The 16,953-nt window shown below is 48.3% G+C and overlaps 1 protein-coding gene across 2 annotated transcripts in view; it reads right to left on the minus strand.

The window, feature by feature from the left end:
• Positions 1–2,296: 2,296 nt before the first annotated feature.
• The window catches only part of LOC309355294 (branched-chain-amino-acid aminotransferase, mitochondrial-like), a 31,010-nt gene continuing 16,353 nt past the window's right edge, over positions 2,297–16,953 (minus strand). For both annotated transcript variants that reach the window (XM_081886049.1, XM_081886050.1), the window contains exons 2-11: positions 13,377–13,451; positions 12,987–13,187; positions 12,613–12,723; positions 11,923–12,042; positions 10,397–10,560; positions 8,961–9,103; positions 7,628–7,713; positions 5,285–5,425; positions 5,111–5,185; positions 2,297–2,834 (exon numbers count right to left, since the gene is read on the minus strand). In XM_081886049.1, coding sequence (XP_081742175.1) covers positions 2,796–2,834; positions 5,111–5,185; positions 5,285–5,425; positions 7,628–7,713; positions 8,961–9,103; positions 10,397–10,560; positions 11,923–12,042; positions 12,613–12,723; positions 12,987–13,187; positions 13,377–13,451 — 1,155 coding nt within the window. In that variant the 3' untranslated portion in view covers positions 2,297–2,795. The remainder of the gene's footprint in view (positions 2,835–5,110; positions 5,186–5,284; positions 5,426–7,627; positions 7,714–8,960; positions 9,104–10,396; positions 10,561–11,922; positions 12,043–12,612; positions 12,724–12,986; positions 13,188–13,376; positions 13,452–16,953) is intronic.

Here is a 16,953-nt window from a genome sequence, read left to right on the forward strand (position 1 = left end):
GTCTGATTTCCCATATTGCTCTGCAGCAGAGGGAGGGGACTGGATATGGTCACTGAATGGATCATTCCTTCCCCTCACCCTGCTGGCCAACTCTGAGGTCAAGTGACAACCTGAAAAGGGCTCACCTTTGAAATCAGTTTGCAAGCAGTTTCAATAGACTTCAAAGGCAAAGTTTCTCGGTGCCAACTGGTGCAGAGCAACTTCAGTTTGAAGTCCGTTTCCAAGCAGTTTGTCAGGAAACCTCTTGTGAACAGACTTCAAAGGCCATGTCTGGAGTGACACTAAGCTGGGCACTCAAAACTATGTGAAATTAAAAGGCGTCTCCTAGCTGCCAGTGTTGCTGCTGTTGCTTTTGAAATTGTGGTCCAGTAAGCTGGAAAAATAAGGGACGCAGGTGGCGCTGTGGGTTAAACCACAGAGCCTAGGACTTGCCGATCAGAAGGTCGGCGGTTCGAATCCCCGCAACGGGGTAAGCTCCCGTTGCTCGGTCCCTGCTCCTGCCCACCTAGCAGTTTGAAAGCACGTCAAAGTGCAAGTAGATAAATAGGTACCGCTCTGGCGGGAAGGTAAACGGCGTTTCTGTGCGCTGTTCTGTTTCGCCAGAAGCGGCTTAGTCATGCCGGCCACATGACCCGGAAGCTGTCTGTGGACAAATGCCAGCTCCCTCGGCCTATAGAGCAAGATGAGTGCACAACCCCAGAGTCGGTCACGACTGGACCTAATGGTCAGGGGTCCCTTTACCTTAAGCTGGCAAAGTCTGAAAAAACTCCAGAGGGGTTTTTCCCCCTGGGCTTCCATCAAACCCAGAGACATCCTTGGGCCTTATGACCACCACTTGCACAAGGTACTCAGGATGTTGGAGAATTCCATCAGAAACAGAAAGAGGAATGGAAATTGCCACAAGTTGCTCATTCACCCAGTTAGGAACAGAAATCACACGAGCAAATATGAACAGCATTCACTATCCTTTTTTTTTAAAGTCCACATACATTTTGTTCCTTTTCTCTCTTTTACATTTTCCGTTCCCTAAAATGCATCGAAATTATGCAGTCAATGGGTTACATTCATTTCCGTCGCATTAGGTAGCGAGACAGATAACGTAGGTTTGAGCAGGAGACGAACTGCCTGGTGGGGGGAGACTCCTCAGGGACTTTGTGCCCCGATCACGGGGGGGCGGGGTCGGGGGGAGCGAGGTGTTTTGTCTCAGGTGCCAAAATGCCTCAGGCCGCCTTGAACAAGGCACAACTGTTCATCTGAGTCAAAACCAATCATCGGTGCCTTGTGTAAGTCAGGGGTGGGGAACCTTTTTCCAGTCCGAGGGCAACTACCGCTTCTGAGCAAGCTTTCAGGGTTCACATGCCAGTGGTGGGCGGGGCCAGAGGCAAAAGTGGGCGGAGCAACGACCATCAATGTTACCTTCATATAGCAGGATAGTTTCACGCACCTCGCTCTCTCTTTCACCCAGGCAAAAAGGCACCATGAGAGTTGAAGGACACTTTCTAGCTGGGCAACAGGCTTGGCACATCCCCCCCCCCCAAGCTGGACATCCCTTCACCCCTGCGTCTGATATTCTTTATGATGGAATATGTGACCCACAACTACGGTGTTAATCTAGCTTTATCCTTCTTGGCACAACACAGCACCCTTCAGATCAAGGGTGCGGGAATTGTGGCCCTCCAGATGCTGTTGGACTACAACTCCCATCTTCCCTTTCACTGGCTATGCTGGCTGGGGCTCATGGGAGCTGAGTCCATCAAGGTCCAAGCAGGGCCACAGCTTCCCCCCCTCCTGTGGTAGACCGTTCTCCTCAGAACTCTTCGCAGAACAAGTGGCTGCTTAAAAGAAGCGGACTGTCGTTCCATGTGGGGAAATCAGAAACAGGTGCCCAGAAGCTTCTCCAGGAGATGGTTTTTAATCTTGAATAGCATTTTTTAAATGTAAAAAAAACCTGCCTCCCGTTCCCAATACCTTTTGGCGTTCAAAGCTAGTTTGCAACCCCTAAACGCAGATGGAGTCTCTTAACTCTAAGCCAAGACAGATTTGGAATATTAAAAAAGAGGCGGCAAGAATGTTCAAGCGGTAAATTTGAAACGTCTGGAGAACTGCAGATCAGGAAGCAGAAGTTAACTTTTTTTGGCACCAGTGAGTAGTGTACGAAAGCTAACTTTTGCCAGAGCAAAAAGTTTAGACTTGAGACTTCTGTGCTTCTGCGTGAATCCAAGAACATACTTATAAAAAATTAAAAACAGTCTTTCCGGACAGATCCTGGATGTGTAACTACTTTTTTAAAAAAACAAACAAAAAACAAACAAACACAAAACATGTGTGAGTTTCTGTGTGGATTTAAACAGTTTTGAAGACACATCAGTTTCTCCCTCTCTCTCTCTCTCTCTCTCTCTCTCTCTCTCTCTCTCTCAATATTGCACTTTAAAAGCAGGAGGCGGTTGAATTTTGGAGCAGAGAGAGCAGCGGCGATTTCAGTCCAGATATTCCTTCCCATTGCACGGAAGATGCGAGCAGGAGCTCTTCTAAGCTCTGGGCACATCCCAGAGTGGAGTGTTTCGCGGCCACAAAGCGGCCTGCAGTTGTAACAGGCAGAAGAAGGCCACCTTTATCCGAGAGCATAACCGGTCCAGTACAAACTCTGACAGAGAAAAAGGCAGGACTGTCAAAGCTATAGAACCAAGTCATAAATACGGCATTGGTAAGATGAGAGAGAAAAACGGAGAGGCTGTAGCAGGAGGAGGAGGAGGAGGAAGAAGAGGCGGCTCCGGTGGGGTGTTGCTCAGCCTGCGTCAGACTGGGTAGACCCAGTCACTGGCGACACGTCCATACTGCAGGGAGGGAGACAGAGAGAAATAAATAAACAAGGGAAGGTGGGAAGATACACTGTATTTTTCCGTATAGAAGTATATTTTTTCCTAAATTTTTGATGTTTAAATAAGGGGTCGTCTTATAATAATAATAATAATATATTATTTATACCCCACCCACCTGGCTGAGTTTCCCCAGCCACTCTGGGTGGTTCCCAATCGAGTGTTAAAAACAGTACAACATTAAATATTAAAAACTTCCCTAAACAGGGCTGCGTTCAGATGTCTCTTGAAGATAAGATAGCTACTTATTTCCTTCACATCTGAAGGGAGGGTGTTCCACAGGGTGGGCGCCACTACCGAGAAGGCCCTCTGCCTGGTTCCCTGTAACCTCACTTCTCAGAATGAGGGAACCGCCAGAAGGCCCTCGGTGCTGGATCTCAGTGTCCGGGCTGGACGATGGGGGTGGAGATGCTCCTTCAGGTATACAGGACCGAGGCCATTATACAGTGGTACCTCGCAAGACGAAATTAATTCGTTCTGCAAGTTTTTTCGTTCTGCAAGTTTTTTCGTCTTGCGAAGCACAGATTCCCTGGGTATTAACGGTTTTAAGAAAAAGGAAACAAACTCGCAAGACGTTATCGTCTTGCGAAGCAAGCCCATAGGGAAATTCGTCTTGCGAAGCAGCTCAAAAAACGAAAAACTCTTTCGTCTTGCGATTTTTCCGTCTTACGAGGCATTCGTCTTGCGAGGTACCACTGTACACGGATAGTGCATAGTGCATTTTCTTGATTTTGAGTCCCCAAAAATAGGGGACGTCTTATACACGGGGGGTGTTATACATGGAAAAATATGGTAGTCGGTTAGCATGGCTGGAAATGCCACCTGCCTGCAAATTCACAGACAATGATATGCCCAATAATGTCAACCCTGACTGGCAGCAGCTCCCCCCGTGAGTCTTTTCCTGGAGGTGCTGCTGGGGGTTGAGTCTAGGGCCTATCCCTGAGCTGCGGCCACTTCCCTGCTTAGCTCTAGGCTTTGCAGCTGCCTGACACTGGGATAAGGACTGGAGAGGCAGAAATGGGCCCTGCCTGACAATGCAGTAAGGGAGCAAAAGAAAGTCTATTTTCCCACCTCCCCTTAAATTTATGAGGTGGGGTGTGTGTTTGGGGGTGGAAACAAACCACTCCCCCCACCCAACACACAGCTTCAAAAATTCTGGGAAGGTCTTAAGGTAAAGGTAAAGGGACCCCTGACCATTAGGTCCAGTCGTGACCGACTCTGGGGTTGTGGCGCTCATCTTGCTTTACTGGCCGAGGGAGCCGGCGTACAGCTTTTCGGGGTCATGTGGCCAGCATGACTAAGCCGCTTCTCACGAACCAGAGCAGTGCACGGAAACGCCGTTTACCTTCCCACCGGAGCGGTACCTATTTATCTACTTGCACTTTGACGTGCTTTTGAACTGCTAGGTTGGCAGGAGCAGGGACCAAGCAACGGGAGCTCACCCGTCGCGGGGATTCGAACCGCCGACCTTCTGATCGTCAAGTCCTGGGCTTTGTGGTTTAACCCACAGCGCCACCCGCGTCCCTATTTGTAGGTCTTACATCCCTACAAAAAGAAAATTGCTGTGTGTGTCCACACACCTGCAGCTGAAAGTCATCAAGAGATTATCAAACATGTGGGGTGAACTGGTGGAAAAGCAGGGAAGTGGCTTCCCCTAGCGATGGAAAGGGCATATCGTTCCAGATCAGAACGGGTGGAATCTGCTGCCAGCCCCTACTGTTCCTGGAGTGTGTGCAGTTGTGCACAATTATCCCTTTACACTTCATTCTTCCAGGTTAAATCAACCTACAGTGGTACCTCGGGTTACATACGCTTCAGGTTACATAAGCTTCAGGTTACAGACTCCGCTAACCCAGAAATATTACCTCAGGTTAAGAACTTTGCTTCAGGATGAGAAGAGAAATCGTGCTCTGGCGGCGCAGCAGCAGCAGCGGGAGGCCCCATTAGCTAAAGTGGTGCTTCAGGTTAAGAACAGTTTCAGGTTAAGTACAGACCTCCGGAATGAATTAAGTACTTAACCTGAGGTACCACTGTATTAAATTCCTCTTGCATAGTGCGTACCAAAGGCAGGTTACTCCACAAGGTCGCTGCGCCCACTGGTGGCCAAACAGGGAACCACAGGCAGGATAAGCACCCAGGACTCTGCCCTTTGCCTACAAACTGTTTTCTTAAAATGAAAAACAACTTGTCCATCCCCCCACCCCACCCCGCCGCCCCACTTTGCTAAGCTATACCTGAATATCTGTCAGCTCCTTCAGAAACCGTTTTGCAATCTCAGGTCCGTTTTCCATCGTGGGGATATGGTAATTCTGACATGAGAGAGGAGAGGAGAGATTCGTCACGAAACATGAATCACAATTCGGACGCTTCAGAAAAGGCCAGTGTTGGCTCCATGTCCTAACTCTCACCTTGCCCTGGTAGAAGATTTTATTCACGGGACAAACGACACAGGCCGTCCCCGCGCCAAACATTTCCTTGACTCTGTTTTCTTCCAGGCCTTGGATCAGCTCAGCCATTGTGATAACCTTTTCAGAAACTTTGAATTCCCCCTGGGTGGAAAGAGATTCAGGATTAAAAACAAGAAACAAACAAACAAACCCATTGCCAGCTACTTTAAAAGCAGCAACATTAAAACTCTCAAGTTCAGTATGGAAGGAGTAGCAAGGCAATCGTCATTGAGGAAAGAGGCTATAGCTCAGTGGTCAGGACATCTGCCCGGCATGCAGAAGTTTCCAGGTTCAATCTCCAGGAAGGGCCGGGAGCCGTGTTCGAAACTCCCATTGTTCTGGACACATTTTGGGAACAGGAATTTAATTAGTGTGATCAGTTTCTGAGCTCTGGGTGCAGAACTGCGCCTAAGATTTCAGATTAAAACTGCAGAGCGGAAGGAAAGGAGGACCTTTTTCTGCCTCCTCACTTCTAGCTACTCTCTGAAGACTGGAGAATAGACCCACTTCAGAATATTATGGGGGTGGGCAGGGGAAGGACTAGAGCACGTGAAAAATGAACTTAAAATTTTAGCTGCAGTTCATTAATTTTCAGCTTTGTATTCTTGTTATATACTGTATTTTTCGCTCCATAGGACGCACCCGACCATAGGGCGCACCTAGTTTTTAGAGGAGGAAAACAAGAAAAAAATATTCTGAATCGAATGTTGTATAAACTACTGTATTTAATAAACAACCGGTATATCAGAATCACATTACAGCCATGTAAAGTGAACAGAAGTCAACAATGGCATTAAGAACCATCTTCACTGTCATTAACAAATGAAGAGAGACTTTAAGGTTTGAGTACTCTTCTAGTCTTCTGTGAACCCCAAGAACTCATCACTGCTAGAGTCAGAATTTATGAAGCTCAGTTGCTCACAGTCACTGACATCACTTTCTTTGCTATCTTCATGTAAAATACCATCTTCGTTCCCATCCAAAGCATTGCTAATGACACATTTTTTCCTCTCAGTCCTCTTCCTCCCCTCTCTCAGCCTGCTGCTCGCAAACATTCCCTGTACTTGAATTACAGTCAAGAAACAGCTAAGCAGAGCCTCTCAGCGGCGGGCTTGGGAGGCTTTCCTTCTCCCCACGTTTTTCTCCCCCTCCCCAAGCAGCACAGTCCCCTTGTCCAGCCTTCTCCTCTCTATCCCATTCACCCAAACTCCTCAGGTGACGTCTGCAATTTCTCCCCTTCGCTGCTCCCTCTCCTTTGACCTCCACCATGACTCTCCACTCATGGCAACCTATGGTACCTCCTCTCCCTTCACCCAGCTTCTTGGTCCACCTCCTCTCCGTCCTCTTCCTCCCCTCTCTCACCGAACAGCTTGCCCACTGCTGCAAAGCTTGAGGGGAAAGGGCAGGCTGCAGCAGAACAGCACCCCCCCACCCCCATTCAGCAGCCCAGGAGTGTGGAGCAAGCTGCCCGCTGCTGCAAAGCTTGAGAGGAAAGGGCAGGCTGCTGGGAGAACAGCACCCCCCACCTCCACTCAGCAGCCCAGGAGTGCGGGGCATGGGCACACAACCCTCCCACTGCTCCAAAGCTTCCCGGGGCTGCAGGGGGAAGCCGAGGCTGCCGGCAGATGAGCGCGGCTCCCCCCCCGCCGCCGCCCCCACTCAGCAGCCCAGGAGTGCAGGGCATGGGCACACAGCCCTCCCACTGCTCCAAAGCTTCCCGGGGCTGCAGGGGGAAGCCGAGGCTGCCGGCAGAGGAGCGACCCCCCCCAACCAAAGAGCAGTCCAAGAACGTGCCGCACTCCGGCAATTTGGCTCCAGGGACCACACATTCGCTCCATAAGACGCACAGACATTTGCACTTACTTTTTAAGAGTAAAAAAGTGTGTCTTATGGGGCGAAATATACGGTATATATAAAAAAACGCACCTAGGCATTCCGTTGTTGCGCCCACAACCTAGGTTTAATGTTCCATTTAGCTCCTAGCTTTCATATCTCAGTTCCTAACACGAGCTGGGAGAGTGCCCTACTTTGAAACCCTGCTGCCAGTCAGTGCAGACAATCTTAAGCTAGGTGGGCCAGCGGCCTGACTCCCTACAAGGCAGTTTCATATGCTTCTCTAACTTAGCTCATTCAACAAAATGCACTGTTCTCCCCTCCTTTCTAACGGCGTTGTGGGTGTGTTGAAAGATTATCCGGAGAAAGCAAAAAAAGATTTTTGCTGCAAAATTCCAGCTTGCAAATCCGCCACCAACCCTCAGATCCATTCCAACCCTATCAAAAGTCTCCTGTTTTCGCCAAACTCACCCATTCGCGTGCCAGATCTAGAAGGCTTTGCCGTATCACACCGGGTAAGATGATTCCATTCAGAGGAGGGGTGACCAGCTCCAGATCTGGAAGGGAAGGATGCAGTGACAGACATGCAGAAAACACAGAGAGAGAGCTCAACTCCCTACAATTTTGTTTGTTTGTTTGTTTGTTTGTTAATATCCAATTTTCTCATCCTCATAACTTCAAAGATAACATACTTTAAACTGCGTGGGCAACACATGTTGAATTGTCAGAAACCGAAGACGTGGATGAATCCAAAAAGCCATAGAAGGTAATGGTTTTTCGATAACAATATAGAGAAGATTGTGTGTCTTTTGCTTTTAAATGGTGCAGGTTCAACACATACCAGGCTGCCAGGAATGTGAGCCAACATATCTAGGCACTTCATAAACCGCAAACAAGATCAAAAGGGGAAGAAAATCTGAGGGGGACAGGGCAGAATTATCTACCCGGATTGCACTTAGTAAAGAAAAGGTTCAGAAAAAAGAATCCTGCATACATTTATTTTCTCCATAAATATGATGAGGTAATAGCTGACGCAAATTGTTTTACCTTTACATATGCTTTTAATTTTCTTCCAACGTGTTATAATGCAACGGCAGCATTAAGAATGGACTCATCTTTGAGGGGGATTTTAAGTCAGTTTGCAAAATTTTAAAATAAAAGTCCAAATTCTTTCTTTTAAAAAAAGAAAAGAAAAGCTAGAGCTGCCACCTGATTAAAGAAACCCTGCTTGACTGAACATATGAGTTTTAGCTGATTAATCAGATTTCATCAGCATATATTTGCATTTGAAACATACAAAAAAATTCATCTACAGGGAAAAGAAATATACTTTGCTTCTGAATGAAGTATTCATATGTCCCTGGAAGCACCTGCTTTAGGAGACCCATTCCTTTTTCCTTCACATACAGGGCGTCATTCAAATATTTTTTACTAAGTGGTGGCTGGTGCGCATCGCAAGTCATACAGCAGAAGGTAAGGAGACTAAGAGGAGGTGGAGCCAAAGGCAACAAGAGGCGGAGCCAGAGACAATGAGGGGCAGGGCCAAGTAAGGCTAGTTCTGTTCCCACCTCCTTCCTCCCTGCTGAGTTCTACAAGGCAGGAAGCTGGCAGGCTCTGCCACCCCCTGGACTGCCAATGGAGGTCGATGCAGCAGTGTCGTCCCACATGCCCTAATAGACCAGCCAATGTTGCATTTATTTTATTTCATTCAGGTTATTTGCCTCCACTCTCGGAGGCAGTGAGTCTCAGTACGCCCATTGCTGAGAATCGCAGCTCTCGGCAACTCAGGGACCCAGTTCCTCACCTCCCTGCTGGTCTTTCCAAAGCACGAAGATGTTCATAGTCCCGACTTCTGTGATCTGGTGGTCATCCCCGTAGAGCCAGAGAACCTGCTGGCAACCTTCTTTGGCGGCCTCCATCTGCACGTAAATGGTGGGGCCGTAGTTGCTAAGGGAAGCACAAGAGCAAGGCAGGATTCCACCATCAGATTTTTTACAAAAGGCATCTGCAGGTAGTAGAGAGTGCCGAGTCGACCCTCTCTTTGAAGATGTGGGGAAGGCAGGGCAAAGTACCCGCCGAGAGCAGTTCGCAAAGCCATGAAAGGTAAAAATGCAAATCACAACAACATGCAAAAATAATTTTGCTCAGTGACAGCGATAAAAAGAGCCTCAGCTGTGCAAATGTCAGCTTAAGAGAGTGGGGACCAGCTTTCCCCAATCCAGTGATGAAGGAGGCTGATACAGATGCAGGTAAGACAGTCCTAGGTGTAGTCTAGATAGAGCTGGGCGATATCAGCTTTTCAGCATTGTGGTGTAAGACCTACACTGGCTCCCAGTATGTATCCGAGCACAATTCAAAGTATTGGTGCTGACCTTTAAAGCCCTAAACGGCCTCAATCCAGTATACCTGATGGAGCGTCTCCACCCCCATCATTCAGCCCAGACACTGAGGTCCAGCGCTGAGGGCCTTCTGGCAGTTTCCTCACTGCGAGAAGCCAAGTTACAGGGAACCAGGCAGAGGGCCTTCTCGGTAGTGGCACCAGCCCTGTGGAACACCCTCCCACCAGATGTCAAAGAAAACAAAAACTACCAGACATCTGAAGGCAGCCCTGTTTAGGAAAGCTTTTAATGTTTGATGCATTGCTGTATTTTAGTATTTTGTTGAAAGCCGCCCAGAGTGGCTGGGGAAGCCCAGCCAGATGGCCGGGGTATAAATAATAAATTATTATTATTGTTGTTATTATTATTAAGCTTGTTTCTCCCTCTGCATCGAATGAGGGCAGGGTACAATGGCGGTTTCACTCAGTGACCTATCGTTGGTGAAACTCCTGCTAGCGGAGGGACTCAGGCACAGTGGTGGTTTCACCAGTGTTATATCTCTGAGTGAAGCTGACATGGCGGTCCGCTCCTCATACCGGTCCTGGGCGACATGAAGTCCCTGTGAAGTCCCTGGCATTTCCAGTTAAATTATTTCAAAACACCTGGGAAATAAGCCCCCTTTTCTCTCTCTTCCTGAGATATTGGATATCCACAGCCAGTTGGGCTAGACAGGAGTAGCCAATGCAATGTTACTGGAATACAACTCCCATCTCTCCCGATCATTAGCCATGCTGTCTGGGGCTGATGGGAGTTGCAGTCCATCAAGACCTGGAGGCCACCACGCTGGTTGCCCCTGGATTCGGCAGCGTGGGGCTGGAGACCATCCTGCCACCGTACCTGTTGAAACAGAAGCCGTACTCACCCGCCCACCTTGCAGTCCCCCACGCCGCCCATCCAGGCACGGACAAAGCGAGGGTCGGCCAATAGGGAAACGGGGCTGAAGGTGCCGGTAGTGAAATAGGCTCCCACGGGGCCCAGGATCACGTAGAGCAAGGCGTGCCTGGACTTGGCGACCCCCAAGGAGGGCTGTGGAGAAGGAGAGAGAGAGAGAGCAAGGTGTTGGCACAGGCGTTGGCTGGCGGCCATTGGAATGGGCAGAGTGGGAAGAAGGGCAGCCCCGCAGGGGACAGAGTCAGAGTCAACGAGAGCCAATGGCAGGGGCAGCCAGCTCATTCTGGTTCTGTCCCCATCCTCTTCCCGCTGCTCCTCCCTCAAGGGTGACCCTGAGAAGGAGGACACCGAGAGGCTGGGCTGCTTGTAAGATGGCGGACTGAGGATGGTGCGCCCCAATGGACCAAGCTCCCCTAATTGGCAGTCGAGCAATACCCTCCATCGGCTCTGCTGTGACAGGCCAGCTCTATCAAGCCTCCCTCCTGTTCCCTCAACAGTCACCATTCCATCAGGCTGCCCCCGTGGGAGAAACAGGAAGCAGGGCACATTCCATCAGGTTTGATGGCCTCGCTCCATCAGGCACCTCCTGCCCCAAACTACGCCACCTGGCCAATCTAGGAACCACTGTTTAGAAACTGGGGGTGCCTGAGTTTTTATTTCCTCCTCCCCCTTTTCCCTGGGGTGCTGTGGCCTTTTGGGGGGGGGCTGTGGGTAGAGAATGCCTTGTTTTGACTGCCCGTAAGCCGCTGAGGGAGCCTTTCTAGCAGAAGAGAGGGATACACCCTCTTTCTCAATAAATAAAATACAGTCATACCTTGGAATTCGAACAGCCTATTTCTTGAACGTTTTGGCTCCCGAACGATCAAACCCTGGAGTGTTCCGGTTTTTGAACGTTCTTTTGGAAGCCGAATGTCTGACGGGGCTTCCGTGTGGGATATAAAGCTGTCCGTCAAGTCCAACATTTTGAGAGGACTAACTGCCTCTATGGGGCAGGCAGTTTTGTCAGGTGGTCGATTGCTGCAAGGAGTGTTAACTGGTAACTGCTCGGAACCAGTCTTCTCATGACTCACTACTGTCTAGTATATAGTTTATCTGTTATGTAAACTAAGCCTGCCTTCAGGAACAACTCTGTAAACCTGAATGAATCTGATAGGAAAGTAGCTTATGTTAATATGATTCAGATTCATGTCCGTTTTCATTAAAGGGGACAGAAAGGGATTATCATCCAGGAAGGTATAATTATTGATGGGACTCAAACGGTTAGCAACCTGTTTATCGCTGCATAAACTCAAACAGGGGATGGTTTAAACTCTGCTAAATTATATAAACGTCCCCACATTCTGCGGCTTCCGATTGGCTGCAGGAGCTTCCTGCAGCCAATCAGAAGCCGAGCTTTGGTTTCTGAATGTTTTAGAAGTCGAACGGACTTCTGGAACGGATTCCGTTTGACTTCCAAGGTATACTTAAAAGAGTGGGGAGGTGGGCTGGGGAACACACCTCAGTGCCGATGAAGGTGGGGCGGATGTAGAGGCTGGTGGCTTCGGCGTGGGGGACCCAGTCTTGGTCCAGGTGGATCAGCCGCCGGATGCATTCGAGAAGCTCAGACTTGTCGAAGGGCTGTTGTGCAGAAGGGAGGGGTGGGGAAAGAGCAAGTAAGACCGGTGATGCTGTTTCCCCTCTCCTTTCTGGACCCCAAGAGTCTCAAGGCGAGCCTCTTTCCCCACTCCCACAGAAAGACGCTTTAGGGCTGCAGCCCAACAGCAGAGCATCTTGCCCTGCATGCAGAAGGTCCCGAGTTCGATTCCCGGACTCCCCAGGTAGAAACCCTGGAGGGCCACTTCTTCAAACACGCTCGCACACTGTGCAGAGAAAGGGACTGCATCGCCGTTTGTGCCCAGGAGAGAAAAGGTGAGCCGAATGCAAGAAGTTCAGGCTTTGCCCTGGGGTGGTTGGGTCAATGTAGATGCCAGGCTCAGAGATCTGTGCATCCCTTTGAGAAGGTGGCAAGGCAGCCCTGCTGTGTTCAGGGACCCGAGGATGAGCGGGGGGGGGAGGGCCTGGGTCTCAGCCCCCAAACCTTGCAGCACCACTTGTGGGGGGGGCATATCTGAAGACGGCTTAAGATGCAGCAACCCAAAGTTCCTGCAGGAGAGGGAGGCAAGGGGCCGCCTCACCGGAAGTACCCACCGGCAGGGAAGTACGGAGCGCGGAACGTAACATGCGGTTCATGTTCATCATGGGACGGAAAAGTTGGATGCGCTTGTCTGGGCCCCGGAATGCCTTCATCCCCTCAAAGAGCTAGATGGGAGAGAGAGAAAAGAGTCGTATGGAAGAAACGAGCTATTTAGAGACTCTACCTTAATGTTTTAATGTTGTATTTTAATCTTGTTTTTAAATTGTATTTTAATCAACTTGTTTTTATTATTGGTTGTTAGCCGCCCTGAGCCCGGTCTTGGCTGGGGAGGGCGGGGTATAAATTATTATTATTATTATTATTATTATTATTATTATTACCTAGTGAAACTGACAGCGGAGACTCTTTTTATATAGGAAGCAGTTACCTCCACTGAGTAGTGCAGGGCGGAAGAGGCTGGATGCAGCGAGAGATTCTGGAACGGTTTGATGTGTGGCTTCCCCCAGCCTTTCTCCTGGCTCCATTCTATCATGAGCATGTGGTCAGTGAAATACTTGCCAAAGACCAGGTCCTTGGGGTCCGGTTTGGACTTTGGGTGCTTGTTCAATTCAATCTGGAGGTCCGAGGCCTGGTTTTGAAACAAAACAAAAAACAGGGACCGTTCATCAGTCAGGCCTCCATGAGGGCTAGGAATTTGCTTTTTCAATATCAAACTAAAAGGTGGGATCTCCCCCTGTGAGGGTTCGGATCCAACCCACATCTTCCTAGCTCAGATTCCCCCCAGATTAGGAGTTCATGAGCTCGCAAGTTTCCTCACCTTGAACGTGGTGCTTAAAAATCTCTGGGGACCGAGAAGAGAAATTAGCGCATCGCTGGTCCTCCCTCTCAAAACCTAGAAGGCAAGATGGAAAAGGGCTAAGAACTCGCATTAAAGCCTGTCCCTATACAGTGGTACCTCAGGTTACAGACGCTTCAGGTTACAGACTCCGCTAACCCAGAAATAGTATCTCGGGTTAAGAACTTTGCTTCAGGATGAGAACAGAAATTGTGCTCCAGTGGCGGGGTGGCAGTGGGAGGCCCCATTAGCTAAAGTGGTGCTTCAGGTTAAGAACAGTTTCAGGTTGGACTTCTGCTTGAAGCGCCACGGAAGATGGGCGACAATACCATCTCTCCAGCTCCCACAAGGCAATTTAGAGGCTGAGATGGGAGTAATCAGCCTCCCAAATTCTTCCCAGTGTAAGGGAAGATGCAGTCTCATCCGCGGATGCCCAATAAACCACCCCCAAGTTCGTAAAGAAGGAGTGGTGGGGGCACTGGATAGAAAGCCCCCGAGGGAGTTCAGATCTCCTGGACGCTGTCCCCGCGAGCGCACCAAGCTCAATTTCTTAAGATGAAAAATTGGATTTAAGTTTTGGACATGCTTCAAGTGAGGAGGGGGGAATTAATCTGCCAATTAAGCCAGCCACTGAGGTGCCAAGAGTGACGGAGAGGAAGAAAGAATAACATCTAAGTCGGTATGTTGTCTGTTACTACAGGTCAGTGGAACCTGCAGGCAAAGAGAAGGCAGCCCCTGCCTGCAGGTTCCAATGACCTGTAGTAACAGACAACGATACAAAAGGACAAGGGAATGAGGAGGGAAGAGGAAATCAATCTCTGGGGCAGCTGGTCCTTCTCTGGCTAATGGATGGGGCCAGTGGGTGGGGCAGTGGGTGCAGCTCCCCAGTGGCCAGCAGTGCCCTGGCTGGTGGCGGAGTACGCCTCCCTTTGGTTCTGCAGCCCTAGATCATGGTTATAGATCCTGCTACTAAAAAAACCAGTCAAGTCTGGTATCAGGAATAGAATCAACACAGGGCATCTGCAATGCCAGGACGATCCAGGTGGCATTTCCTGTCCTCCTCCTTGGTCTTCAGCCTCTGCCTAGTAGTGTGGCATCTGAATATAGACTGCATTTTTAATCAAGACTTATATTGGCTTATATCTTGATCAGGTTCCTAAATTAAATGGGCTTAGATTTTCAAAGGTTTCATGCCAGGCAGAAAAAACCTTGGCAAGAGGTTTTCTCCTAAGACAAGAGGGCCCCATTGATTTATAGTAGAAAAACAATTCTCAAAGTCATAAAAAAAAAGGGGAAATTACATATGCTGCCCCAAGGCTGAAAAAACACAATTAAGAATGGGTAAATAGTAAAATAATACCAATGTGCCTCCCAGTAAAATGAGCCATATCTTCTTCCTAAGGTTGAAAGGCCAAGAGCAGTGAAAAAGACAACAGACTTGGCTGGAGAAGAAGCTTCTTTTTACTTTATTTTTAGGCTGGAAAGGGGGGTGAAAGGAGGGGTGTACACAGAAGAGGTTTCTTTTTAAAAGCTGTTTTTTACTGAGTTCCTTCCTTTTTACTTTGAGAAGCTTTATTCTTTTAAAAGGCTACCTATGATAATGTCTGAAATATAATAGCTTAAATATATTGGCTTAAATGTAATTATGCAAAGGATTTAAGAAATTCATAGAGTCATATTGCAATAGGAGACCAGAGGGGCAAATGAGCCTAGCCCCCCTTGCCAGACAGGAGACGCCATCGAACACTTCTGATATATAGTTGTCAGGCATTTGTTTAAAAGACCCTCAAATGAAGGAGATCTTTCAATGTTGATGTGAACTCAAGATCCTTGACATCTGTTGAACATAAAAATGTAAGATTAAACATTTGTTTTAGAAGGCAATAGGGCAAGAGGTGAGCTGGTAATTAAGATTCCATGTAAGATATATTATTACTTATATGTCAAATATATAGCTCTTTGTCTCCCTTATAAGGACAGGAGGATATGGGTGTATCTTTTGTGATTAGTTATAGCAATCAGCCAATAGGAAATCCAACCAGGCTGATTGAACAGAGGCAGCCCAAGGAGGAGCAAAGGGGGCTGGATTAAGGGAATATAAGTGCTGGCCATAATGGCAGGAGGCAGGCCAGAGCTTGGTAACCATATACCACTGAGCCTCTCATTTATTTGTCTGACAAATAAATTATTATTTTAATTTCTCTGTTGCTGCGTTGAATATTTCATTCCAGCTAAGCGTTAACCACAAGCAGGGTGCTACATTTTATGGTGCCTGCGACTCGGATAAGTGGTCTGCTGGAACGCAGCCCCTTCGCCCTATTGGACAGGGTACAAGAGAGAGGATCTCTAAACTGCTTCCCAGCGCGCACTGGTAAATTTTTCCAGGGGGAACGCAGAAGTCTCGTCTGTCTGATACCCTGCCCACTGACGGCGACGGACCGGGGGGGACCAGAGAAATAAACAGGCAACCAGCTAAGGGTAAGTGCACTAAGGGGTTTTGGCCCTCCAATTAATTGGGAGGAAGAGAAGTCCTGATCAAACTTCTGCGTCTCAGTAAAGGGGAACTGAGTACGCTAGGTGGCTGGGTACATCAGATGGTGATCTGGTGTAGGGCAAAGGGAAGATTGGGAGGTAGAGTGTGGTTGAAGTATCTAGCGCATTGCATGTGTGAGAAAGTACAATGTGTAGCTGACCTAAGTGTGGAGTGAGTACTACTTCGTTTCCCAGTAAGGCGTGTGTGTGAGTGACTGAGTGGATACTTCACAGGGCCATACAATGGGAGTTGGGGGTTCAAAGGGGGAAATACACCTCTTGAATGTATGTTAAATAATTTTAAGAAAGCCTTCTCAGGGGCATATGGAGTCAAAATGACGCCAGAGCGCTTGAGAACGTTATGTGAATTAGGGTAGCCAAAACAAAGTACTGGATGGCCATCCCAGGGAACCTTTGATATAAATTTAGTAAGCAAACTTTGGTTTAACATCACCAAAGAAACTGGAGGGTGCCCAGAACAATTTTCATATATAGATTCCTGGCTGAGCACATTAAAAAAAAAAAAAAAATCCTCCATGGATAAGGGAATGCAAAGTCCAACGATGCAAATTATTGGCTGTAAAAGCCGAAGCTAGGAAAGGAATCTTGCCAAATAAACTCAAACCCATTTTGAGGGACCAGAGGAAGAGGTGCTTCCACCTCCACCCTATGCTCCACAACGAAGGGAGCCTAATCCAAACACTCCACCAGTTGTAACCCCAAGGCAAGAAACTGGAATGAATAATGGGGGTGGAGTCACAGAGCTTGATTCCTTGATAGATTATGATAAATATCTTCAGGAGGCATTGGAGTCCTATAATGAAGCCCAAGCAGAAGTGGTTATTCCACCTGTGAGTCCCAGTAGAACTCCATCTACAGTCTCTTTTAGTGGAACAACTGATTGCCTACCCCAAACCCCTGTACATCCAAGTCCTAGAGAATTATTACAGAAGTTACAGGGAGACCTTAATCGGTCAGCAAGCAATACAGCCAGGCGTATAAAGCTGCTAAAAGAACGCCTTGGGAC

The sequence above is a fragment of the Podarcis melisellensis genome, assembly GCF_964234715.1.
Source record: "Podarcis melisellensis genome assembly, chromosome: 13".
NCBI classification, from domain to species: Eukaryota; Metazoa; Chordata; class Lepidosauria; order Squamata; family Lacertidae; genus Podarcis; species Podarcis melisellensis.